General features: G+C 41.6%; 1 protein-coding gene across 2 annotated transcripts in view; it reads left to right on the top strand.

The window, feature by feature from the left end:
- Positions 1-27,216, top strand: part of SNX18 (sorting nexin 18) — a 238,349-nt gene that overhangs the window by 202,079 nt on the left and 9,054 nt on the right. Inside the window, exon 2 of one of the 2 annotated variants that reach the window (XM_055112388.2) lies at positions 12,703-15,929. The exons of the other annotated variant lie outside the window; for it this stretch is intronic. Coding sequence (XP_054968363.1) covers positions 12,703-12,719 — 17 coding nt within the window. The 3' untranslated portion in view covers positions 12,720-15,929. Of the gene's footprint in view, positions 1-12,702; positions 15,930-27,216 lie in introns of those variants that run through there. 2 annotated transcript variants of the gene reach the window in all.

Here is a 27,216-nt window from a genome sequence, read left to right as displayed (position 1 = left end):
ACTGTCTAGAGGGGACTGGACCCCAGAGGCATCTCCCGAGCCCTTCATGGAAAAGTGACCGGCACCAGTACCTCCATTTCCAAGATAAGAGTTTGTGTCCCTGGCCCTAGAGGTTCCAGGCGGAGCTAGGAAAAAGTTAGAGAACGTTGGCCACCTCCAGTGTCAGTCTCAGCTTACAGATGTGGACACTGAGAGCAAGAAAAGTGAAGTGTCTTCTCAGGGTCACAAAATTCATTTGGCAAGAGTCAAATCAAAACCCTGGTGTCCTGACACACTGTGCCTGTCTTATTGACTGTTATATTTCTAAGCCCTGGCAGAGGGCCCAGCACATAGAATGGTTGAAGGCATGAGTAAGCACACCCAATCTGAGTGTTCTTTCTGTCCCATCAAACCTTTCTACACTTTCACACAAGGACATGGAAAAAACAGTGGGCCTGGGTGAATCTCTTCATTTTAATTTTCCTCTTTGTCAAAACGAATGGTAAGTTGTCTCCCCATCTCCACTGCCTCCTTTTTCCACTTCAAAATCTAAAAAATCACCCATATTTTGGCAAGCTGTTAGATTACAAGAGTGAGTTTTGTTGTAAATTTGGTAATCCTAGGATCATTACTAGTTTAGCTGTAAAATGAAGAGGTACTCTAAGACTATTATAACAAGACAGGAAAGATAGTGCTGGGGACTCTCTGTGACCCATGATGAGACGGGAGGGATGAAGGAGGGACCCCCACCTCCTCTGAGGCCAGAGTTGAGTCACAGGTATCTGAAGAATTTGTATCTCCCCTGCCTAGAGCAGCGCCATTCATGCATTACATATAGTAGGTGCTCAATAAAGATTAGTTGACTGCTGATTGACTGACAGAGTAGTGAAAGCACCCTGCGAGCTGACCCTAATGGTGGTCACCACAGCCTCCCATGTCTTCTCCCTGCAGATGAGATAGGCCACCAAGACGTGAAGTCCTAAGGGATCCAAGCCAGAGCCAGATCTCCAATGTGCTCTTCCAGGCTCTAGTAATGAGGATATGAGAAGCCCAGGGTGGCAGAATCCAGGTAGACTTCTGTATTGCACATGTGTGCATATACGTGCCTTGCCAATGTGTACCTCTGTAATCAGCTAATAGGAACTGGTAGACATCTATAGAGGACAGACAGCCAGAACAAAGCTGTGGCATCATGATCCCAAAGCTGAAGGAGTTTATCTTCACCGTCTCCATTACTGGTCGTAAGTCTTAAGGAGCCACATGGCCACATTGTGGCTTTCAAAAGCAGTCCCTGGCCTTAAGTTTTTCAGTGAAGTATACCTCATAACACACAGACACACACACACACACAAAACGTATACATATAACACTTGTGTATGAAAAGTATACTCTTTTATCTATAAATATTCCCAGAAAAATCAAGGAAGAAAAACATCAAACATAAAAAAGTATATTCTATTTTAGTGTGTTTCCTTTTTTCCAGTCTCCTGAAAATCCTTGGATGCAGGCTAAGTTGATGAGTTCATGAGTTGGATACAGTATGTGTTTTGAATTTTTATAAAATCCTTGGAAGATTATACCAGATAAGGCAGTTTTTTTCTTCCTGTGACATATTTGAAATAGAAGGAAAAACAGGAGGCATATGCCCCTGAATAGTTTAAGGTAATGTGGTTTTAGCCATTCAGAGCAATAAATATTTATTGACATCCTACTATATATAAGACACTGAGCAAGTGCCTTACAGAGTCAGAAATGAACATGATACATCCCCGTAGATAAGGATCTGTGCCTCTGGGTACCTATAATCTACTATATACACAACAAATGAAGTGTATACACAAATGATAGAAAATGCATGCAGAAAGTGCTAGATGCAGTAAAAGACTCCAAATAACATATTCTGGAATGACAAAGAGCAATTTTAGGAGAATGAAGGGATTAAAGGGTGAATGAGAGGTGAGACTGAGGAGACATAAGTACAGGAATTTAGAGTTAAGAAGGTGAGGACAATATTGAAGTGAATGGCAGGGCCAAAGAAAAAATTCTCTCCAAAGGGGAAGTATGGAACCCATTTCTACCATCCAATCGTGTGCTCTCTCTCTTTCTTTCTCCCTCTAGGTTGCAGAATCAAATGTACAAAGTTAAAGGTTAGCATGCCAAAGACCATTTTTTTATTCTCAGAGACCTGAGAAAGGAAGGTTAAAGGGTCCTATGACCAAATTATTTTTCACCTTAAAATCTCTGTCTTTACTTTCCCTAAGTGGTTTTCCATGTCCCTGTCTCCTTAGCAATAATGACCAACGTCAAGATGAAATAAGATGAGAGAAAGTATCTGAGTGCTGTGTTTTGTCTTTCAACCAGGCACCTAAATATATCCACAAATCAACTCTACTCAAAAGGGCGGCTGCCCGGAAGGCACTCGCGTAGGCCTTGATCTCTCAACCCCCTTCTTTCAAATGGCTCTCTGACCTTTTAGAGTTTGCATTTTTTTCTTGGCCAATTTTCTTCAGTAATATTCTTCCTGTTTTCTTTCTAGCCATGATGTTTTATCTAGCCTACCTCAAAATATTATTTCCTCTCTAGCCACACATTAGCTTATTTTAACTACTTATTCTTTCCTGACTATCACCTTTCTACAAACTTCCCACGTCTCTTTGGCACTTTTCCAGCCATTTTCCATCTTACCTCGTATTTTGTGCAGAGTTCATACAAATGTATATGTATTATACATATAACTCATTCCCATGGGCAAGCTTCACAGGAAGCATCTTACAAGGCACCATTCATCACATCCCACACTATACCCTGGCCCCAAAAGCTTGTTTAAAGCTCTTCCTCTGATAGCAGATTCTATGTAAGGCAGGCAGAGCAGCATGCTGAGAAGGGACTCTAACTCCCCCTTTCCCTCTCATTTGTCAAGTGAGATCATGTATATGAAAAGGCTTTGAAATTTATTTTATATTATATTATATTATATTTATTTTGAGACAAGGTCTCACTGTTGCCCAGGAGCACAGTGGCATGAGCATGGCCCAGTGCAGCCTCAAGCTCCCAGGCTCAAGCAATTCTCCTGCCTCAGCCACTCAAGCAGCTGGGATTACAGGCACATTCCACCATACTCGGCTATTTTTTTTTGTCTTTTGTTTGTGTTTGTTTTTGTTTTTGTAGAGACAGGGTTTCGCCATGTCTCCCAGGCTGGTCTAGAACCCCTGGGCTCAGGCGATCCCCTTGCTTCAGCCTCCCAAAGTGCTTAAATTACAGGCATGAGTCACTGTGCCCAGCACAGTTTTGAAAATTTTAAAGCATGTCCCTGCTGTTATTACTTGCACATTAAACAAGAATTTATTGAGAAACGTCTGTGTGTCAGGCATTAGAGGTAAAATGTGAACAAGATAGTGTGGTCTAAGATGCAAAAGGAAAGGAAGGAAGGAAGGAAGGAAGGAAGGAAGGAAGGAAGGAAGGAAGGAAGAAAGAAAGGAAGGGAAAAAAAATCGCACAGTTCCTGGCTTCATAATTCTTACAGTCTACAGCAGAACATGGGTGTTAATCAAATGTTATATGATTAGGTATAAAATGACCACTGGGCTCATTTTATACCTAGTGCTATGAAGAAAAGTTTTATCATACCATGTAGTAAGGAGTAGGCACTTGATCCAGTCTTAGGAGGAGTCAGCGGTCACCCTGATGTATCTGAGAACTGGAGGATGATTGGGAGCAAATTCTGCCCAGGCAGACTGTGAAAAAGCACCCCAGGCCCAGTGCATGGCCTTTGCAAAGGTCCAAAGGTAGGAAGGAGCAGGGCTAGTTTCTCCAGGACCTGGAAGAAGGCCAATGTGATAGGATGAAGCCAATATGAGTGAGGGATGTGGTCCATGATGGGCTGGAGAAAAGATAGTTGGGCTTTCTAGACAAAGTCAAATTTCATGGGGAATACTAAGGGGTTTTAGCTATAATTCAGGTAACTATGGGAAGACAGCAACTTTGAATACAGTGGCAACAGATTGTGTTGGAGGGAAGAGCAAGGAATAGTCAACCTAAAGAGTCCATGGGAGAAGTATAGGTGAGAAGGATGATCATGATATAAGCTTGTGTGGTGACACCAAAGTTGGAAAAAGTTAAGAGTGTCAAGCAATACTTAAGAGGTAAAATTCTCATAATTTGGTAACAGAATAGAAGTAGAGGATGAGGAAGAAAGCTCCGCAGAAAATTGCTACTGGCGTTTCCACTTGAGAGATTAGATGTACATGGAGGCATTCACTTGGCTCTTTGCCCGTGGAGTAGCAAGTGCAGCCATTCTGAAAGAGTGTCCCTCCAGCACAGGGGTGTTGCTGAGCAATGCCATATCACAGGGGCTGAGACATTCATGGATGGTATCTCCAAAAGACACTACTGGACAGGGTCTCTGAACTTCAGAGAAGAGGAAGGCTCCATTCAACTGCAGATCAGCAGCCTGTCATTCAAGAGCCCTCCTGAAACACAAGGTTGTGACTGATGGTCTGGTCCAGTCACTCCACAGGCACCATGCAGTGTCCACTCACTACAGTCCTTTCCTCAGTCCACCAGCCCTGGACCCACTAGAGCCACAGAAGGATCCCAAGACCGGCTCTCACGCTGAGCACCGAACAAACTTCCTGCCCCTTCTCATTCCTCAGAATGCTGATACCTCTTTCGCTATGCCCTAAAGCACAAATGCCTCATTCTAAATGCTTTCCAGGACAAGAGACCTGGATTGCCTTTCTGCTGAAGAAAACACAAAATGGCCTGTTTACAGGTTGTTGCTGTGGGTACAATGGATCCGAGTACAAACCTGGAAGCTTCTTTTCTTTCTGGCCTTCTAAACTCTAAAATGTTAACCCCTACCTTCTTTTTGGACAATAAAATATGATTTCCTTCAAGAGAGTTCTCACCTACAAAAACAATAGATCTGTTTATAACCCCACCTTTGTGGCAAGAGATAGAAGAAGAAATGTCTCGAGTCACTGTCTAAATGCTACTGAAAGATCTTCCATGCCTCACTTCCACAGTTCAAAACAAAAGCCATCAGTTTTTAATCTTCAACAAGCCATTCCACTACAGTCAGTGAAGCTTACATTTGTGGAACATTACAGATGTCCTACAAAATCCTGTCTCCCCCTTGACCAGCTTAACTCCCCCAACTTCCCTTGTAGTTATGTGTGTCCATAAAACCCTCTCACTGTTGGCTGACTGTAAGGTGGATGCTCAAGGTGACTTTGAGATCCACATGTTGAATATGACAGAGCAACCCTCAGCCTGGGTCCCTGAATGAAGAAGAGGATAGCTGCTCCTCCTACCAGAAGACCCTCCATGACTCTTACATGAGAAAGAATAGCTCATTTCTTTAAGCCACTAAACTTCTGAAGTCTGATAGCTACTAGCAGCACCTTTTTAGTCATGTATGATGCTCATTGGACATTTCTAGACCATAATCTTGATAGATTTGGTAGATGGCTCTCCTATCATCCTCTTGTGCTTGCTTTAACTATAATACTTAAACAAGTAAACAGATCATTTTAATGACCTGAGATGGCTCTCCTATTAAACCATGAGCTTCTTGAAGGCAAAGACTACACTACGCCTCATCCTTCATTCAATCGACAGTTCCTAGCCTAGTGCTTGGCATACATGAAGCTTTCAACAGATAAATTTTTATTGTCTCGTATTGCTTAGGAAATATTGTGTGATGGGCTTGCAAAATTTACTCACATAACAATTCAGATGTGCAGAGAAGATATACCTCTGGGCCTAATCTTTCTCATGATGCTTCCCTTGCTTGTTTGTTGGGATATACCAAAGAGGATGACTCAATGCCGAATCCAGGTAAACCTTTCTCTACTGCTACAATGTAAATAACCTCTGAGTAATACCTGTACTGTTGGAATAGTTGCTGTTATTAATATTAACTTTTCTTTCTCCTATGTAGTGTCTAGGATATGACAGGAAAAACACTGGAGTAAAAGAGTCTCAAGCCCACCTGATGTCCTCCCAATCCTAGGTGGCCTTGCCTGTAGGGAGTCTGCTTTGCAGTGGGCAGCTGCTGAATTCTTTCTCAGTTGAGTCAGGATCCTGTGGCTACTTTCTGTTAACTTTGCAGGGCAGACTTCTCTGAGTCTTTGTTATGTCCTTCCAGAGCCCCAGACCAAATTGTTCTTCCCCAGCCTTTATTATGTGATTATCTCACTCCAACCATGATGGCCCTAAGGATGACCCCCTGGCTCTCTCTTGGTGTTTATGCCATACAGAAATCAGGAGAGACTCAGGAGTGTAATCCAGATCCTCTGTCTAGTCTGCTGCTCTCTTAGCTGAGCTGTGCCTTGTTGGCTTGATGTCCATTGCACAGATGCCTCTTGCAGATTTCTAGCAGGAAGTAAAATTAAAGCCCATCAAAGGGAATTCAGGACTCACATGTCTGACAGCCTTCTTTACCTACCTCTGTCTCCCTTCTTTTCATTGTCTCCTGGAGATAAAAGGGATAGACTTTTCCTGCTTCCTGCACATGAAATCCTCCTTCTATTCAGGGAACACACCTCATGGCCTGGCCATCATGGCAGAACATTTATCTGATCCAAAAGCTTATTCCTTGTTATAGAGAAATGTGGTCCAGGTGTGATTCTTGGTATGTTAAACGAGAGATAAAGAATTTCGGAAATCCTTTCTTTGTCATGAATCTCTTTCAAATATTTTTAGAAAACTCTTGTTTTCAATGTCAGATGCTAACAAATCTGAAAATGTTGATGAAACTCAAGGGAACAAATCTCGTAAGAGCTATGGTTGCTGCTGGGCACGGTGGCTCACACCTGTAATCCCAGCACTTTGGGAGACCAAGGCAGGCAGATTGCTTGAGCTCAAGAGTTTGAGACCAGCCTAGGCAACATGGTGAAACCCCGTCTCTACCAAAAATACAAAAAAAGTAGCTGGGCATGATGGTGCACATCTGTGGTCCCAGCTACTCGGGAGGCTGAGGTGGGAGGATCCTTTGAGCCTGGGAGGCGGAGGCTGCAGTGAGGTGAGATCATGCCACTGCATTCCAGCCTGGGTGAGAGAGTGAAACTCCGTTTCAAAAAAAGATATAATTGCAAGTCGTGTAAATGCTTTCTGCAATCCTTTTATAATAAGCCCTCCCAAATAAATAAGTCTCCGGGATACAGATATACCTTCAGTTGACTAGAAAGTCACACACTAGAAAATAATATTCCAACTCCATTTGGGACTTAGAACATCCTAAACCACTGGCTTGTAAAAACAGAATGAATAGCGGATGAGAGGACCATAATCTCATCTACTATTGAGGTTTTTATCAGCTCAGATGTTGGAGTAAGTTACTGTTGCTTAATTGCTCACTCTTTCTCTTAAACTATACAGAATACAATTCCGTTTACAAAGAAACCCTATCAGCTCTGACTTCTTCCCAAGTTTGGACAGAGGATATCTTGGAAATGAATGTAGAACAAGACAAACAAGAAGTAGCTAGTTAGTTGCAGTGATTTCCCAAATTATCTAGGAGTTCATTAAACTAAAGATGCCTGAATAATCACAAGACTTGTTTATCTCTTCTTTCAAAAAGGTTAAGTCAAACATTCAGGTCAGATAATCTAAAGTAGGCATCTTATAGAAAGATAGGAAGACTAAAGCCTTACAAAGATATTAGTGTCTATTAATCATTCCGATATTACAACAAAATAGCTTTTTTTTTAAAGAAATTGTTGTGAAATCTTCACAGTAACCCAAGGAAATACTCACCATTATTATTATTATTTTTATAGATGAAGAAACTGAGGATTGGAGAGATTAAGTGGCTTAATAAGGCACAGTTAGGAAGCAAGTAGTAAATAGAGTCAAGACTTGAGCCCAAGTCTTCTAACTCTCAGGTCTCTTTTCATTTCACTAAACAGACCATCAGTCTTTGTGTCGAAATCTTATTCCTCCTGATTTCTATCAAATGCTTCTCTTTTTTTCTTTTTAATACCATTGTTGGCATGTTACTTGACCAGATCCCAACCAAACAGATGATGATGCTCTACAGACTTCCATTACCTAGGAATTGGCTTATTAGCAATTTAATTCTTGCTAGAAAATAATCCCACTCCTACTCTATTGCTTTACGCCATCTGCTTTGCAATGATCAGAGTTTCAGCCTAACGGGAAAAAAAATTGAATTAGAGTTTTTGTTTGTTTGTTTGTTTTAATGCTAATTTGGTAGCATTGCTGGAAGGCATTTGCCACAGACTTCAACTAGGTCATCTGCCTTCGTTGTGTGCAGAGCAGACACCTGCCAAGGTCTGCCTTTCCAGGATCTTTGTCTGTGAGAGAACAGGGTGTGGGCAGCAGGAAGAGCTTGTCTTCCCACTGAGCTCCATAGGCTTGCCACACCAGAAACAATACTGGAGCAAGCCAATATTGCAAAAAATGCATTTATACATTAACCAATTTGTCTGGGTTCTGTTTCTTTTTCTACATTACAGTTTGTAACAGTTATTACAAATTTAAATTGTCCAAAACCACAGACCAATTTTTTTTAAGAAGGATAGGGGGGAAGGAGTAAGAAGGAAGAGGAAGAGATGCATTTCTCTCTTTAAGCACTCTAAAACCCTTTATGAAATGAAAGACTCTTCAAACACTGAGCCTGGCCTCCCCTGATCCCTTTTTTGCTGAGCCAAGGCAAGCCATGTCCTATGTCTTTTTCCTTTTACACTAGTTTACCTCAACAAAACATTCATTAGTCTCTCCTGGTGTGCTCACTCTAAGCAATAATTCATCACTTTATTAATTTAAAACATAACTACTAGCTTATGTCTTCATGCTGTGAAATTTAATTATAGAATTGATTTTTTTTTAAAGCCACTTAAATGTAACTGGCTACATGTGAAAGTGCATTAGTAAATTTGAGCATTTAACTGACCAGAATCATGTCTGCCATTCTCTTGCATTAGGTCTGAGCTTCTCCTTCTTGCTGAAATTTCTTAGCATTGCTCCATAGGCACTTTCCTATTAGTATCACTTCTTAGGAGCCTTTAGCAAAAGATTTAAGCATTTCAGAAAAGCTTATTTATTAATTTACACATTAGCAGAGATTAACTTCAGCAATCCCTATTCCCATTTGCTATAGAAGCCTGGCACTAAATTCCCGAGCCAAGCTGAGTATACGATAATGAATAAAAAGGTATTTGAAAAGAAGATGTAAATCAGTTTAGTCAGAATACAATTTTCAAGCCAGCATGAGAGTTGGTCTCAAATGTATCCCCATTTGGGATTTTGAAAATCTATTATTTGGAGCAACATGAGACTCAAAAGCTTGGTCATATGAAATAGGGAGAAAAATTTAAGAATACTTATCATCTTTGGAACCAAGAATCTATATCAATATATGTCTCCTTTTTTTGTAACTCTTAAATTGACACTTCTAGAAATTCATCTAGAAGCTTATTCAGATCTCATATACCTAAAAATGGAAGTTATAGATAAGAAGCACCATCGGCCTCATGGAGTACCTTAATGATTGGAAACTGAATCATCCCTAAATTATGATCAGAATTTAGTGCAGAAATAGAATTAATAACTCAGCAGCCTAATATGTAGGCAATTATTTATTCTATCTCACTTCCTCATCTGTAATATGGGGAAAATACATACTTTATTTATCTTACAGAATTGATGTTAGCCTTGAATGACTTATTATATTTGCAAAGCCTTGCCTGAATAAGTAAATGTTATCACAGTACTAATATTACAAACATTTATTGAGCTTTATGTGTCTAGCACTCTTCTATATTCAAGAAATACCAAGTTAAAGAAGACATGAATCCTTGCCTATAAGGAGATCACCAGCAGCTGGAGCTTGCTTTTTAATCCAATTTAGCAATCTACCTTTTAATTGGAATGTTTAGACCATTTATAATTAATGTGATTACTAACACAATTGAATTGAAGTCTACCATCTTGCTATTTGTTTTCTTTTAGACCCATTGATTTTTTTTGTCCCTTTTCCTTCTTTTCTACCTTCTCTTCAACTGAATATTTTAAATAATTTTATTTTTTCTTATTTGTTGGTTTATCAAATGAAATTCTTTGCTGTGTTTCCTTTAGAGCTTTTATTATACATTTTTATTATGCATTTTAACTTTGTGTAATATTATACTCATTCACATATATAAGAGCCTAACAAAATTATACTTCCATTTTTCCCCTCCAAGCTTTGTGCCAGGGCAGTCATACATTTTTCTTATACGTATGTTATAAACTTCAAAATGTGTTGTCATTATTTAAAGCAAAAATGAAACTTCACAATACATTTTTTTTTGCTTTAAAAAGTAGATTACCTCTTAAAGACATTTAAATAATAAGAAAAAGTTTTTATATTTACTCATGTAGTGATCATTTCTGGTGATCTTCCTTCCTTTATGTAAATCTAGGTTTCCATATGGTATCATAAAAACTTTCTTTCAAATTTCTTATAGTGTAGGCCTGCCAGTATGTATTCTTTCAGCTTTTGTATGTCTGGAAAAGCCTTTATTTTGCCTTCATTTTTGAAAGTTATTTTCACTGAATAAAAATATTATAGGTTGATAGTATTTGTTTTTCTTTCAGCACTTTAAACATGTTGTTCCTCTGTCTTCTAGCTTGCATTGTTTCCAAAGATAAATCTGAGGTCACCTTTATCTTTGTGCTGTATGTAACATGTCTTTTTCTCTGGTTGCTTTTATGATTTTATCTCTATCAGCGGATTTAAGCAATTTAATTATACTGTGCCTAACTAAGTTTAGTTTTCATCACATATTTCACGTGTATGAGGTTTGTTGAGATTTCTGAATATGTGGGTTTAGCTTTCATCAAATTTGGAAAAATATTGACCATTATTTCTTTAAATGGTTATTTAGCCTCCCTGCCACCACTTCTTTAGGGACTTGAATTACACATGTATTTGGTTGCTCAAATTTGCGCCAGAGTTCAATTATTGTTTTGGGGTTTTTTTTAAGTTATTTTTTCCCCATCTTTCATTTTGGATAGTTCGTTTTGTCTTGAAGTCTATTAATCCCCTCTGATGTCTTCTGCAACGTCAAATCTGCTAGTAATCCCATTCAGGTTATTTTTAATTTCAGACATTATAGTTTTCATCTCTGAATTTTTAACTTGGGTCTATTGTATATCTTCCATGTCTCCATTTAACATGTTAAATCTGTCTTCTAGCTTCTGGAAAATATGGAATATATTAATAATAACTCTTTTAATGTTTTTGTCTACTGATTCTACCAGTTGTGGCATTTCTGGGTGTGTTTTGATTACTTCCTTTTTTCCACATTATGGGTCTTATTTTCCTAGTTTTTTTTCCTAGTAATTTTTGATAGAGTGACAGACATTGTGAATTTGGCTGTGTTGGGTGCTGGATATTTTTAATTTGTGTAATTATTCTTGAGTTTTCTTTTGGATGCAGTTAAGTTATTTTATGTTTCAGGCCTTGCTTTTGACTATCATTAGGCTCAACCAGAGCTGCATCTAACTTAGGGTCAATTTTTCCCCATTACTGATGCAACATCCTTTATAATACTCTAATTCTGTCCAAATTGTTAGATTTTTCCCACTCAGGCTGTTGGGAACTGGCACTTTTCTCAGGCTTTGTGAAGTCTAAGGACTGCTGTCTTTAGTCCTTTCAGATGGGTCTTTCCCTGGCCTTGGGTAGTTTCCTCACACACATGCACTCAATTGAATACTCTAGGAGGACTCTTTTCACATCTCTGGAGTTGGGTCTCTGGGGAGCTCTAGCCACTTTGGCTTCCTGGATTCTGAGCTATGTCTCCTAAACTCAGTGAGACAACTGGGCTCTTCCTGGGTTCTCTCTCCCTGTGCTGCAACCTGGAAACTTCTCACATGCAATAGAGAAAGTTTCTTGGGCCATTATCTGGTTCATCTGATTTGTTTCCCATCTTTCAGTGATCATTGTCCTTCATTGCTTGATGTCCAATATCTTGAGTGCCATTGTTTTCTATATTTTTGTTCAGAGTTTAAGCTGTCTCAAGTAGGAGAGTAAATCGAGTTCCTTTTATTCTGGTTTGCTCAGAAACATAAGTCTTTTTAGGACACATTATAATTACTTCAATAGAAGCAATCATGATGGCAAGCCTTGTCATGGAATTAGAAGACAGAAAACTTGACTTCATTATACTAAGCAAAGAATACAGACTACCCAAGGCAAAGGAAGCTAACTCTTCTCCTCCTCTAAGCTTGTCTTAACTGAGCAGTTGAGTGCCATCAGCCAGCTTAAATGAACAGCTGGAATTATAATATCCTAAGAGCTCTGAATTAGATTTGTGTGTAGTGTTGTAGTCCTAGAAGGATACCCATGGGCATCTGATGCCCCTTCGTGCCTGCTATGGTCTGAATATTTGTGTTCCCTCAAAATTCGTATGTTGAAATCTAATTTTCAGTGTGATAATATTAACAGGTGGGACCTTTTGGAGATAATTAGGTAATAAGGATGGAGCCTTCATACATGGGATTAGTGCCCTCTATAAAAGAGGCCTGAGCGAGCCTGTTTGCCTCTTCCACCATGTGAGGACACAACCAGAAGGGACCATCTATGAGCCACAGAGTGAGCCCTCACCAAACATTGAATCTGCTAGTGCCTTGATTATAGACTTCCCATCCTCTAGAACTGTAATTAATAAACTTACATTGTTTATAAGCTACCCAGTCCGTGGTATTTTGTTACAGGAGCCCAAATGGACTAAGACAGTGCCCAAGAAAGACATAAGGGGAAGAATACCAGCTGAGAATACATACCAAAGATGCTGTCTCCAGCACTGCATGGGACAAGGATGAAGCCTCATCAGCCAGCTGAACTGGAACAAGTATATTCTAAAACTCCATCCTATTTTAATTTTTCTATTTTTAATGCAGAGTTAATCCATACCAGCTTTCTTAACCATAAAGCCATTCCAAGCACTAACTTTTGTTTAATTATCACTTTGCAAATTAGAACTTCAGTGTGAAAAATATTTTAAGCATATTGGATGGAACAAAGTATAGTTTGAGAATGTTATCAATCATATAGGAATGGATCAGACAGAACACTGTGAAATCAACAATGTGCTTTTATTAATATTCCTCAATCCCAGTCATTATCCAAGAAACCTCATTTCTTCCTTCTTTTGTATGCTTTGACACTTGGGATCATCACTAAAGCCCCTTTCAAGCTTCAACATTCCATTTTTTCCCAGACGTTTGCTAGTCTAGTCAATTTATTAAGAACTGAAATATAAAGAGGTAAAATGTAAAATAATCTGAGTAGTAGAAAGAACACTGAATTTAAGAATCAGAAAATCTCTTTCAGTCAAGAATGTGTACATCTGACTTTGTAAACTTGGGGCATAAATCATTTTAACCTCTCTAGGTTCTATTACTATCACTATTTTGGGGTGTGAATAAATTATAAGTCTAGACTCACCTATGATGTCAGAATGAATTAAGCAAATATGGAAGCACTTTTGAAACATAAATTGCGACTGCAACTGTCCAAGGCCACAAAAGAAATTACTAAAATAACTCAAAGGAAATGTTATATTTCAAGGATTCAAAACACAAGAAACATCCCCAAAATATAACATTCTAACTGATTTTCTTAAAGATTGATCTTTTTTAAAAGTCACATAAGGGTAATGATTGAGGAATGATCTGCCACATCTTGCAGCCTGTGGTGTGCTGTCCAGTGATATCATTGTGGCCAACCAGGTACCAAAGAGCAGGTGATCGCAGTGACATCATGGCAGGATCACTGACAATGCTCATGATGTGACAATTCTTTATCATTTATATGTTGGACTGGTTATAAAGTATTTAATTGGTATTGTTCACATTTATATCATGTGATGAGACATTCTTGTCACCATTATTCAGTTTCTGAATATTCTTGGTGAATGATCTTCAGGGAGCCCTGGCTTCTGACTGAGGGTTTCTATCCTTTGTCAAGCCACCCTATTCCCTCACTTTTCAATCACTTTACCTATGACTAATAGAAAGTTCAAAGCAAAAACCTATTGATTAATTTTCAACTAGCAACAGATAATGAAACACATTTTGCACGTACATTTTTTGATTTCCATTCTCCTGACCAAAGTAAATTGGCTGGAAATAAAAGACATGTAAAAAATCTCATGCAGTTGTAATAATTGATCTAAGAGGAAAAATGTAAAATATGTAGATACCTTGATGGTCTCCTTTTCATCCCATTGATTAGGGAGGGATTCCACACTATGGTTATGGGGATGGCCCAACATATGACATCTAATACTGGACAGATGAGATTGACAGTAGTGTACAGTCCAGGGGAGGAGAGGAAGATACTGCACCATGCAGGGCTGAATGGGGGTGTGCTCAGGAACAGAGTGAATAAGCAGACCCTGTGGAGAGCAGGCTTTATAGTAGCAAGAGCATGGAGTGACTCCTTGTTTCTACAGATGGATGTGATCGGCTTGTTTGAATAATTCAGTGGGCTGGCAGGGAACTGAAGTCTACTACTCAGGGATAAGCAGGCACTGTGCCTTGTCCTTGTAATAAGGAGGGTTGTTTGGCTAGGAGACCTTATCAATAGGAGCAAAGTGTGTAGGATGATGCAGTTAGGACATCAGAGGCCCTCCCAGTTTAGATGTCAAAGTAGCACATCATTGTTATTTTAAGCCTTACACTACAATAGACATCATATAAAGACACTTACCAATTTGGACCAGGAGGCACAGCTCCCATAACTTCTATCGTCCATCACTTTTTACCCCTGCTCGTAAGTCAAACAATAAAGGAAAGTCCTCTCAAAGTCTTAGACAGAATTAGGAGTGCTAAGAGCATTGCTGAGGCCATTCCTAGCCTTCCTTCTTGTTCAGAAACTACAGATCGAAAGTCAAGGGGCCCTCCTTGGCAGCCTGCAGCTGGTGGCTGCCCTGTCTCCAGCAAAGGTTTTTCTGACTGTTCAGGCACACAACTGTGACTCCCCACGAGCAGACCCACTTATATTTACCAAGACAAGATAACAGAGTCAATTAGCCTTGTCAGTCACTGTCACTATAACTTAGAAGAATAGAAGCCCACTGATCACACTTAATGAAAATACAAGGTGACAAGAAAGTCATCTGCAGCTGTTTATGGACAAGAATTTGGGGAAAATGTATTAAGAACAGTTATAATTAGACATACAAAAACAGATATGCGATATGCTATGTTATAATAAAATTGACATTATAATATTTACTATATTTACATACTGAATACACTTAAAACAATAAAATTAAGTGAAAACATTTTTGTTGTGCTTTTCTGTTCAGTGATACTGTCTTGGTTTTTTATTAAAGTTTTAAATGTTAAATGATGACATTTCAAATATACAGCCAAGTACCAAAATTGTTAATAGACACTCATGTACCAACCTACCATATTAACAGACATTAACATTTTGCTTTACTTGCCTTAGAATCAATTTTCTCTGTTTTAAAAAACAGAAAGCATTAAGCACAGATAAAGCACCCCCATCTCATCCTCTACCCCTCTCTCCAGAGGTAACCATCACCCTGAAGTTAGTATGCTTCTTTTCATGTATGTACATTTAAGCTTTCGTTAATATTATATAGACATGTCCATAAATTATATATGCTGTTATTTTGTGTGCTTTAAATATTTATACAAATACTAGAAACCATATGGTACATTTCCTTTTGTAACTTGCTTTTCTTACCAACATGTTTTGACATTTATCTGTGTTAATATATTTAGATCAAGTTTGTTCATTTTAACTTTCTGTAGCATTTTATTACATGAATAAATGAGTTTATTTACTCATTGGCTTACCGAGAACAGTGGTGTTTGCTTTTTGTTTGTTTTTGAAGCAACAAGAAATATAATAGAAACAGTCTATGCTGCAAGGAAGATTTTGTCCACATCTCCATGGGCACATATGTAATAGCCACTGTAGGCATTAGCCCTATATTTGATAGATGGAAAAACATTTATTTTTGATGGCTCAGCTTAGATAAATATGATATATTCACCGTTGTTGTTGTTGTTGTTTTAACAAATCTTCTTTTCATGATTCTTCTAATAACATTAAAAAGTTAATTTTTCTTTCTTATGGAAGCATGAAATATAAGTTCCCTGATAAACACTATTACCCAAAATTCTTCAAGCGAATTTGTGTCATATGTTTTAATATATAAATGTTTACACCACTGACATTTAAAATAAAATGTGGGTAGAAACAGGGCATTTAACATTAATATACCTCACACATTTACCTATGTAACAAACCTGTACGTCCTGCACGTGTATCCCAGAACTTAAGATTAAATTAAATTAAAACATTAATATACCCAATGATTGCTGATTGCTAACTTACTTCCAGAAAAACTGCAGGTTCTCTATTCCTCCACCCGGGCCTTGCACAGTTGTTTCCACGAGTTCCTTGGGTGCCTGAGATGCTCCAGTGAGCTGCTGCACAGTCCTCTCATGATGTCTGTGTCTGGCCTCCTCCTCAGTGTCTGCTTTCCCTAAGCCTGTGAGGATTCATCTCATCCTTGTCTCAGAGCACCCTGACCTCTGCAGCTGTAGATGCCCTGGTCTAGAGTCCTGCTTCCTGGATCTACTGTCCTCTCAACTGACGCTGGACAGGAGCCAGCCCCTGAGCCCTCACTGTGACTAAGCTGTGCTGAGCTCCAGGGAGAAGTGGAGGAAACATTTCTCTTCCCAATTCAGTGTCACTTGGGCCTGAATGTGGCACTAGTTATGCCTAAACCCCACGAAATATGACAAAGCCTCTTAAAACCAGGCTGCTTGGCTTATGGGTCTAGCCCCTCTCTCCATGGGGCTAGGCTGAGGAGCAGCCAGTGGTGACCATTGTCCTTATTCTCTTCACTGTCCTTTCTCTACCAATCTACTTCACAGGCATCCCTGCATACAACTCCCTCCTGGCAGCCCCATTCTCTACGCAAATACTCATGCAAATACACTTCCGAGAGCCAGCCCCACATAACCTGATAGGTCAGTTCTAGATTTCTCTTTGGGTACAGCCAAGATCCCTGCCCACAGATACAACACACAACACACACACAGTCGACTTACCCCACACCACACCAAACATACTATCAGTATCTTCAGTCTTCAACAGCTCTCTCTCTCCTGGCTCCTTCCCATGGCTCCTTCCTGTGTTTCCACATATTCAAGTCTCTTTCATCCTGAACTAAACAAACAACTTAGACCTTCCATAGACCTGCCTCTTCTCTACTTCCCCAACTCTCTTTCATTCTTCACAGACATATATTTTTCTTTTAACCTAATTTGAAAATTTTACTGATGTTAACTGTAGACACATCAGTATTATTTAATGTTTACAGTGAACATATATTCTATTTATAACTAAAAAAAAAAATAGTCTCCATGATGGGTTGAATTATGTCTCTCAAAAAAGAAAAGTTCAGGTCCTAACCCCCAGGACTGCACAGTGTGATCCCATCTGGAGATAGGATAATCAGGTTAAAAAGAGGTCATCATGATGGGCTCTAATCCAATAGGACTGTTGTCTTTATAAAAAGGGGAAATGTGGACACAGATGTACGCACAGGGAGAACACCGTGTGAAGATGAAGGCAGAGATTGGGATGATGCTTCCATAAGCCAAGCTACACCCCAAATCATCAGCAAACCACTAGAAGTGAGGGGGGAAGCTTAGAACAAATTTCTCCCTCAAAAATCTGAGATCAAGTCTGACTTGACCTCACACTTCTAGCCTCAAAACTGTGAGACAGCAAGTTTCTGTTATTTAAGACATTCAGTATTTGGTACTTCATTTTGGCAGCCCCAGGACACTGATGTCGTCTCTGAATCTCCATTCCCAAATTTCAGTGGTGTCCTCCACCCATCTGTCTCCACTGCCTCATCTCCCATGCATGCATCCACTCATCGACACCAGACCTCTGTGGTCATCATTCTGCTGTCATTTTCTCATCTAAGCCACCAATGACCTTGTTGCTAATACTGATGGAACATTCTTCAGCTCTTTCCCAACCCCTCTGCAACATTTTACCTAGTTTCTCTGTCCCTTCTTTCTCTTGTCTTCCATGGCACTGCACTGCCGAATCTTTCTCCTGCTTCTTTGGTTTGCCTTAGTGCCCTTTGGATTTCCCTCCCATTGCCGCTTCCTTAAGTGGAAACGTTCCTCGGGGTTCTAGCTCAAGTCCTCTTATCTTGACAGGTTAGCCTATTCTTGAGGATTCTTATCCATTCCTGTTGGCTTTAAGCATCATCTGTCATCAGAATCTCTCATTTAGATTTTTCTCCCGGATTTCAGGCTCCTTCGTGATCAGAGCTCATTTGTTTGATGGAAAAAGAAACCCATTCAAGCTAGTATGCGTGAAAGGGGGTTTCTTGGGTGGAATCAGGGTTACTTGACTACTATAAATAGCGAGAATTACACACCTCACAAAGGAGGGACAGAAGACTGGAGAACAAAGCCCAACTTTCTCCACATCCCTCCCCCATGCCACCTACTCCCCATCTTTCAGCAGATTCCAGGGGAGAAACACCCAGGGACTTCCCCTGGGTTCCCTAAGCTTGCCCTCGAAGGAAGTGCAAGCTCAGTTACCTGTCTGTAGTCTGGTCTCCGCTTTCCTCCCAACCCTCATCTCTCTGCTCACTCAGTCACTTTCTAGGTGCCAACCACACCAGCTTTCTTCAAATCCTTGGGGGCCTCCAGCGTGCTGGGCTCCAGGCCCTGGGCATGACTCCTTTCATCTTCCTAGAACAAGCCACCTCCCTTTCCACTTGGCTAACTCCAACTCCTCCAGCACATCGTAGCGCACATCCACTTCCTTTCGGAAGTGTTCCTGCTCACCTCTACTCCGCCCCCGCCACAAGTCTGAGTTTATTATTCTGGATTTGGGGCCCCCAGCACCCAATGTTTCCCACATCATGCACCCACACTGTGTGGCATTTCCATCTATTCTTCCACGCCCCTCACTGAGCTGAAAAGCTGGAAGCATCTGTGGGACACAGCTGAGCTTGGTAAGGTGTGTTTGTTAAAAATCACAGGAACCTTTGAGCTAGCACAGGCCAGCGTCAACCTCAGCACTACTGACGTTTTGGGCTGAATCGTTCTTTTGGGGGAGAGCTGTCTCGTGTGCAGCACAGGATGCCACACAGCACTGTTGGCCTCTACCCACCAGATGCCAGTTACACTCTCCCCTCCCTCAGTCAGGACAAAAAAAAGTCTCCAGATGTTGCCAAGTGTTGCCAAAATTGCTCTTGGTTGAGAACCACTGGTTTAGGCTAACAGGGGTGTTTGTCACAGGGATACTGGTGAGAACAACGGGCTGATGTCGTTAGGGATTCCAGCAAGTGGCCTTCCTGTGTTCCCCAGAATCTTGACTTAGGGGCTGAAACAGCTCTGCAAATGGTGTCTGCCTGGAGTGTGGTCTGTGGACGATGAAGAGCAAGGTGCAACCAGCAGGAGCTGATGCCCACGCATCAGGCAGGTCGTGGAGGCCATGCAGGAGAGTTGGGCTTTCTCCTCCTCACATGTTGGATGCAGACAGGAAGCAACATGGTGATATTTGCAATGTAGACAGATGGAGGCAGCAATGTGAGCAGATATGCAAAGGGTGGAGGTTTAAGACAAGAAGTCTGGACTCTCCATTAGAAGGCTGCAAGATAGGCTGTCACAATGGTGTGAATGAAAAATGTGAGAGCTTCAACTGAGGCAGCAGTTAGGCCACCTTCTCCCTCTTAGTATTTGTGGTAATGCTTGGATAAGTACACTTTTTCACCTTTTTATTTGGTAATTTGTTTCTTCTTAGTAGGAACAAAGACCTGGCTACAAGAAAGGAAAATAGGGTAATTAACTAATTTCCTAGGCTACCTTAAAAACTAAGGGAAATGGAAAATTTGATGGAGAAAAGAAACATTATAATTTGTTTGTCATAAATTACATTGTAATTTAAATGTGAGACATTAGAACAATTTAGTTTTTATTCCTGCCTATATTATTACATACCATTCTTCCTTGTTTTGAAACTCTTAACTAGGTGAGGCAGAGCTAGAAATTGTCTCCTTATATACTTTTCCTGAACAATGGAATTCCAAATTTTTGCTGGCCTCATAGCTTTTGGAGTAAGGTTTTACAGGTATGATAAGGAGACTAAGTTCTGGCCTGATATAGCAGAAGTGAGGAATGTGATTCTTAGAAGTTTTCCTAAAGGGAGGAAGTGAATTCTTTGTTCTGTTTTGCACTGGCTTGAAGGCAGCATGGTGGCTGGCACTTCAGTAACTATATTGGGCCATGAGGTGAAAGCACGTGTTGAGGATGTGGCGCGGCAAAATAAAGAAGCCCCGCTTCCTGATCCTGCAGAACAAGGGCCAGCAAACTTTTTCTCTAAAGGGCCGAATCTTCAGTTTCGTAGACCCTACAGGTCTCTGTCAACACTAGTCAGTTCTGCCATTTGAGAGTGAAAATATCCATGGATAATATAGAATAAATGAGTTTCTAATGTTCCAATTTGTTTTTCGATAAAACTTTATTTATGGACATTGAAATTTGAATCTCTTATCATTTTCTTTTTTTTTAAATTCTATGCAAGGAAACAGTAGAATCTCTCATCATTTTCAGCCATTTAAAAATGTAATAATAATTCCTAGCTCCAAAGCTATACAAAGACCCCGGGGCCAGATTTGGCATGGGGCATGTTTTGTCCACCCCTGAAATAAATCACCATATAGCCCCAAATTGTTGATCTTTAGGCTTTACCTACAGGAAAGAGACACTTTGGTGTTGCTTCTGCTAGATGGAGTTTGCTCTGATTCAGCAAAACGAATTCCTGACTTATGATTAGTAGATGCAGCAGCCCCTGGGGGTGCTCCACCCACACGCAACCCATATCAATTCTTTTCCAGCTCCGTGCACCCTTCCGGGTTTCTGTGGTTTGCTTCCAAGGCTCAAACTTGCAACTCTCTTTTAAGATAACCTTAGGTCCACTGGCACCTGTGGCTGGAAAGTTGGAAGTGCCTGAGAATTTACATGCCCTCTGGGCAGCCCTTCCAGAACCTCAAAGCCTCGCTGACTTTTGCATCTGGACGAACTCAGACAGAATTTTTACCCTGGAGTTCCCCTGTAGAATCAGGCAGAGGCCTCCCTCCTCAGGACTTTGCCTGACATCACACCTTTGTTTGGTTTGCTCCCGGCTCCTGTCCTGTTTTTCCTGCTCTTTCCTGGACTTCTATGGGAGCACTTCCTTCATAATTCACGTGCACATAGCCCTTGTCAAGGTCTACTTCTGGAAGTTTCAATCTAAGCCATAGTAATCATCCTTGCTCAAGGAGATTTTTCTCCATACTCCAATAAAACAGAAGAAACAGCAGTCTCCTCTTTATAGAAATAAAAAGGAGTGTTCTAGCTAAAGCCCTTTTTACAGAGCAGCATAATGGGTAAGAGCAGGGGCTCCAGAGTCAGCCTGCTTATAAACAGTCTTTTGGAGCCTCAAGATTCCTCATCTGTAAATTGGAGCTAATGACAATGACAGCACAGGGGTTGTGTTGAGGCTATGTTGAATATCATAGCACGTACACATCCCGTCCAGCACACAAGAAACACTCCATAAAAGTTAGTTACTATGAGCATCATTAATATGTTGTCTGAGGCATTTTGACACAACCACTGCTACTTGTAAATTCCAACAGAGCATTTTCTTGGTACATAATAGAAAAACAAGTGCTATCTGCTGCTCTGTGAGAAGCTGATGATGAATTACCAAATAAGATTTTCTACTTTGTAGGTATATTTGAATATCAGTATGTCCAATTAATTCAGTATAAATATAAAGGACACATCCTGCTTGAAAATGTCAGCAATAAGTTAGGCAAATGGCTGCATTCTGAAACCAGGCATACCTGGACCATACTCCCAAATATGCTGCTTCTGTAGAGACTTTAGTATTGATTTACCCAATCAGATTGCCAATACTTACCTCCTAAGGTTATTGTGAAGATTAGACAAAACTCTGCATAAAAAGCACTTAGCTACTCTTTATTAGGAACTTACTATGTCCCCAGCACTGTGCTATTGTTATCCATGCCCAATTCCCCAGAAGAGAAGCGGAAAGATTCCATACAACACTGGGATACCTTTACCCTGACGACAAAGGCAGCAATGGCACCGACTCCCAGAAGATAATCTTTTAGAAAATAATCACCTGGTTTTTTCCTCGGCCATTAGCCTTCTTGGGTCAGTTTGCTAGCAACCAACCCCCCAACAACAAAGAAACTCCAAGGAAAATGAGCCTCTTCATTGCTGCTGAAAGCAGGGGGAACCGCGTCCTCTTACAGGCTCTTTACTATGGTTGATACAAGTGAGTCTCCATTTTTTAGCTTCAGTACCATCCAGTCAATGCTTTGTAGGAAGAGCTGCATGTTGGAGTGTTGACACGCCAGTGTTTGTGCATCTCTCTGGGAGCCCTGCTGGCAGAGCCCTCCTCTGCACCAGCACAGAGGTCTGATGTGGGACGGTCAGGCTATCAGAGCTCAAAGAGAAAACAAATCTCTTCTATATAGGCCAGGAAGGCCTCACCAAGGAGCCTTTTTGCTCTGCTTGGGAGGGAATGGTAAGAAAAAAAGGGAAAACCACACCCTTCGAAGGCCTCAGTAAATATTTGAAGCGTGCCTAGATTTGGCCACATGAGAACTCCCCTTATTTAAGTATTTATGAAATGATCAAATAGCAGGATTGTATTTCCATGAGCTAGAGAGTTCTTATTTAGTGACACAGATTTTTTTTTGTTCAAACTTTTTTCTTTTTTTGCCACATTCAGCAATTGCTGTCAGATGCTGAATGTCTGTGGTCACATACTCGGCTTCCTGTTTATAAATGCGCTCTGTTTTCAGTGAGTCAGCAGTTTCTTGTTCTACAGAGAGGTAAAACTGGTGGTGTCAGGGCCGTGGGGGGTTGAATGAGCTTTGTGAATGGCCCAGTGTGTGCTGGGCCTCAGGATTTGTGTGAACAGGTACTCACACTGTCTGTGGCTGTCCATAAGCTAAAATAATTCAGCCCAGTGAGTTTGTTGGTTTCTCATCTGATTCTGTCCAAGCGAAACAAAGCCAGACACTAAAGTGGTAAGGACAGACATTAACCAGTAATAACTATTGCAATAGGGAAGAGTCCAATGTAAACTGAACTCAGCTTCAATTTGTGCAGAGGTGACTGGACTTTTTTTTTTTTTTTTTTTTTTCTTTTTTTGGAGACAGAGTTTTGCTCTTGTCACCCAGGCTGGAGTGCAATGGCACGATCTCGGCTAACTGCAACCTCCGCCTCCCAGGCTCAAGTGATTCTCCTGCCTCAGCCTCTTGAGTAGCTGGGATTACAGGTACCTGCCATCGCACCCGGCTAATTTTTTGTATTTTTAGTAGAGATGGGTTTTGCCATGTTGGCCAGGCTGGTCTCGAACTCCTGACTTCAGGTGATCCATCCACCTGGGCCTCCCAAAATGCTGAGATTACAGGTGTGAGCCACCATGCCTGGCCGGACTAGGCATTTTTAGGGAAGAATGAGGGAATAGGAAGGAGGGCAAACAGAACCAGTAGGGTCAGGGAAGTGAAAAATTACAAAGGGCTGTTCAGTATAAATGCAATCAGACCAGCTGTGCCTGCTAGCTGGCAGTTAGGAAAGTTAGGATTCTATCCTCTCTGAGACTGGGAGACAGAGGTCCTTACCTTTCCTGATGATTACATTCAAAGGAATAGCTTTCAGGGCCTTGAGAAACACACTCCTGGGTTGTAGGAGATACATATACATCTCAAAGGTTACAGAGAAGGAACTCAAAATTGCACTTCTTAGTAAGTGCTCTATGAAAGAGTGGTCAGGCTAGCTCCAGGTGTGGGCTGGAGCAAGCAGTAAATCCCCCTGGGCAGCCTTGAGTTTTCTCAGGCAGGCATCCTTAAGGGGGTAGGGGCATCCTGGGGATGTGGCCTTGAGGTATTGGAAACCTTATTAGCGATTGTGCAAGTGTTTTAGAGCAAGGCTGAGGCCTGGCTGAGAAGAGGGCTCAGAAGAGCCTGGCTAGAGTTTGCTCAAGGTCAGAGTCTTTGTCACTGCGAGGCAGCCCAGGGTCTGTCTTTGGCACTTCACTCACTTGCTTTGGTGCTACTGCTTCCTGACCTCGCCTACCAGTCCCATTGCCAGCTGCAGTGGCCTCCAGCTGCCAGGTGGGCTGGAACTTCAAACGACTGATGTCCTTGAAGAGCCTGGGAGTTCTGGACTTTCCTGCCTCCCCTCCCTTGGCCCCAGCACACACTGCTCCATCTGCCCCTCCTTCCACACCCTCTTGTAAGCCAGCTCCACATCGCCTTTGGAATTCGGTTTTTCCTTCATCTCTTAGTGTGAAAGCCTCCCCTGAGCTCCAGTACCTGGGTTTGGCATTCCCACAACACCAAGCTCTTCTCTCCTGGAGCATTTATTGCACTGTATTTCAGAGAATAGTTAAGCACTGGTTTCCCCCACTAAACTGTAAGCCATAGAAGAGCAGGGACTAGGTGCAATTCAATCAGCAGGTGCTTACTAAGTGCTTGCTGAGGAGTGGATGGGTGGTACCTGTCCTTTGATGCCTCCTCTCAGGACCCTGTTCTTAATGATTGGGAACACAGGCTCTGGGTTTGAATCCCAGCTTTTCCAATTACTCGCTGTGTGACCTTGAGCAAGGTGCTCCACCCCTCTTTGCCTAAGTCATCTCGACTGTCAGGAGGGTAGATGATGATCTCCATCTCACCGGCAGCTGTGAGGGTTAAAGGTGTTGTATGTGTACCTGCTTGGAAGAGAGCCAGGCACAAGGAATCTTCAGTATTATTACCATTGTGTGTTCCAAGGAGGCCATCGGCTACTCTGCCAATGATTCATTGAGTGAATAAACGCCCAACAGGGCACTGGCCTTTACTGCTTCTGTTTTCTAACCGAGAAGAATGACTTTGAGAAACTCAATACCTTACTCCCCACCGAAGCCTGGCTGGCTGGTGTTCTGATGTGGGGCAGGTGCCACGTGGAGCCATGGAAGCTGAAGGGCAGAGCTGTACCTGGCCAGGACACTGCCTCTGCCTCAGCAGCTTCCCTCTCTACTCTCCCATCTCTGTTTCCCCCAGAATTGCCTGCGCTCAGGTGCAGCTTTCCTCCCCTGCCCGTTCCAACCTGGACCCTCCCCACAAACTCTCTCACACTCTCTCTCCGTCTCTCTATCACTTACACCCTCGCATGCACATCCTTGCAGGCACACTCACACTCTCACATGCACACTTTCAGGTGTATATTCCTACACTCACACATATTCTCATACACACTCATGCACACTCACACACACACTCATTCTCACACTGTCTCATACTGTCTTCATCATTCACACGTACACAGTCACAAACACACACTCTCACGTGCACATTTACGCTCCCATATACTCTTACACCCACACACGCACACACTTTCTCATGCACACTCACATATACACACATTCATACTCTCAACTTTCTCCTTGTCTCTCCCATGTACACACACACACTTTCTGATGCACTCACACTCCCACATGAACATTCACACTCTAACTCATATATTCTTACAAGCATACACACACACACTTTCTCATGCACACACACTGTCATATGCACACTCACACATGTTCATACACTGCCTTATGCTTTCTGTTTGTCTCTCCCATGTACACACACACACTTTCTGATGCACTCACTCTCATATGCACACTCATGCACACTTATGCCCACACTTACACACACTCTCACACCGTCATCCACAAAACAACAGGAGCTAAGATCACCAGTGGCCTCTGTGCCATGGAGGCCCAGGACATTTTCAGTCTGCAGTTCCCCAACCCCTCCCAGCAGCATCAGAGTTGCTGGGTCCCCTTCCCTGTCAGGACACTCTCCCTCCTTGGATTCCAGGGCCCAGCGTTCTCCTGGTTTTCCTCCCACCGGTTCTCTGTCTCCTTTGCAGGCCTGCCCTTTCTTATTCGGCCAGTAAGTTCACAGACTCTTCCTCCTCTCTCTTCCTGCCCTCTGCCAGGACATCTGGCATGTGGCTCCAAATACCAGGTACAGGCAAACAGATCATGAGCAACCTCCCTGCTTACACTTGCTCTTCCTTCTGCCTGGAATGTATCCTACTTCTAGGTCTCTGTTCAAATGTCACCTTGTCAGAGAGAACATCCCTGGCCACCAGAACTAGAATAGCCCCTTACTCCTTCTCACCATCTATCCCATTAACCCTGGTTTAGTTTTCTTTCTTCCCTGTTACTGCCTGAAATACTCTATATTTGTTTATTATCTGTTCATCCCTACTAGAGGGTAAGCTCTGGGAGAATTTGCAGCAGATACTAGTCTAGGTGCCAGAGACATAGCAGCAAACAAAAATGTTAAGGTCTTAATGAATACTTGAAAAAGTGTGTGAATGAAATGAAATTTTAGCTACAGCATTCCTCCGAGCTCCAGAGCAATAGAGTCAATCACTGACTTGACAGCTTCTCCTGGATGTCTCAGCAGTATCTCAAACTAAGTCTCTCTAGACCAACAGAACTTTCTATGACAATGGAAATAGCCTATATCTGCACTATTCAATGGGGTAGCCACTAGTCACATGTGACTGGAGCACTTGAGATGTGGCAAGTGTGACTGATGAGCTGAATTTTGAATTCCATTTATTTTTAATTAAACCTAAAATGTAAAAAGCCATATGTAGCCAGGGGCTGCCATATGGGGCTGTGTAGTTCTTATCCGAACTGATGATCCTCTGCCCACACCTGGTCCAGTGGTCTCAACCTTAACAAATGGCACCACTATCCACCCAGATGAGAAAGCCGACAGCGAGGAGTCATTCTCGACCCGCTGCCTTTCCTGTGAGTCAATCCATCACCAAGTCTTATTGATTTTGCCATATATATATATATATATATATATATATATATTTCCATTAATTCCACTGCTGACACCACCCCAGAGGAAAATACATCATCTCTCATCTTGATTAAAGCCTCTTAACCGAATTGTTTACTCCACTTTCCCTTTTTCCGATTCAGTCTCCATATTCCTCCAAAGGGAGCCACAATGCATGGGGTGCACCCTGACCTTGCATCACCCATTCACGCAATCGAATATCCTTCAATGGGTGGCTTCTTTGGATGGCCTGCATGTTCCTGCAGGGGGCTGAGTCCTGCTCATC

Source organism: Pan paniscus, chromosome 4, assembly GCF_029289425.2.
Source record: "Pan paniscus chromosome 4, NHGRI_mPanPan1-v2.0_pri, whole genome shotgun sequence".
Lineage (NCBI taxonomy): Eukaryota > Metazoa > Chordata > Mammalia > Primates > Hominidae > Pan > Pan paniscus.
The sequence above is the reverse complement of the archived record's forward strand: the minus strand, read 5'-3'. Positions and strand labels throughout refer to the sequence as shown.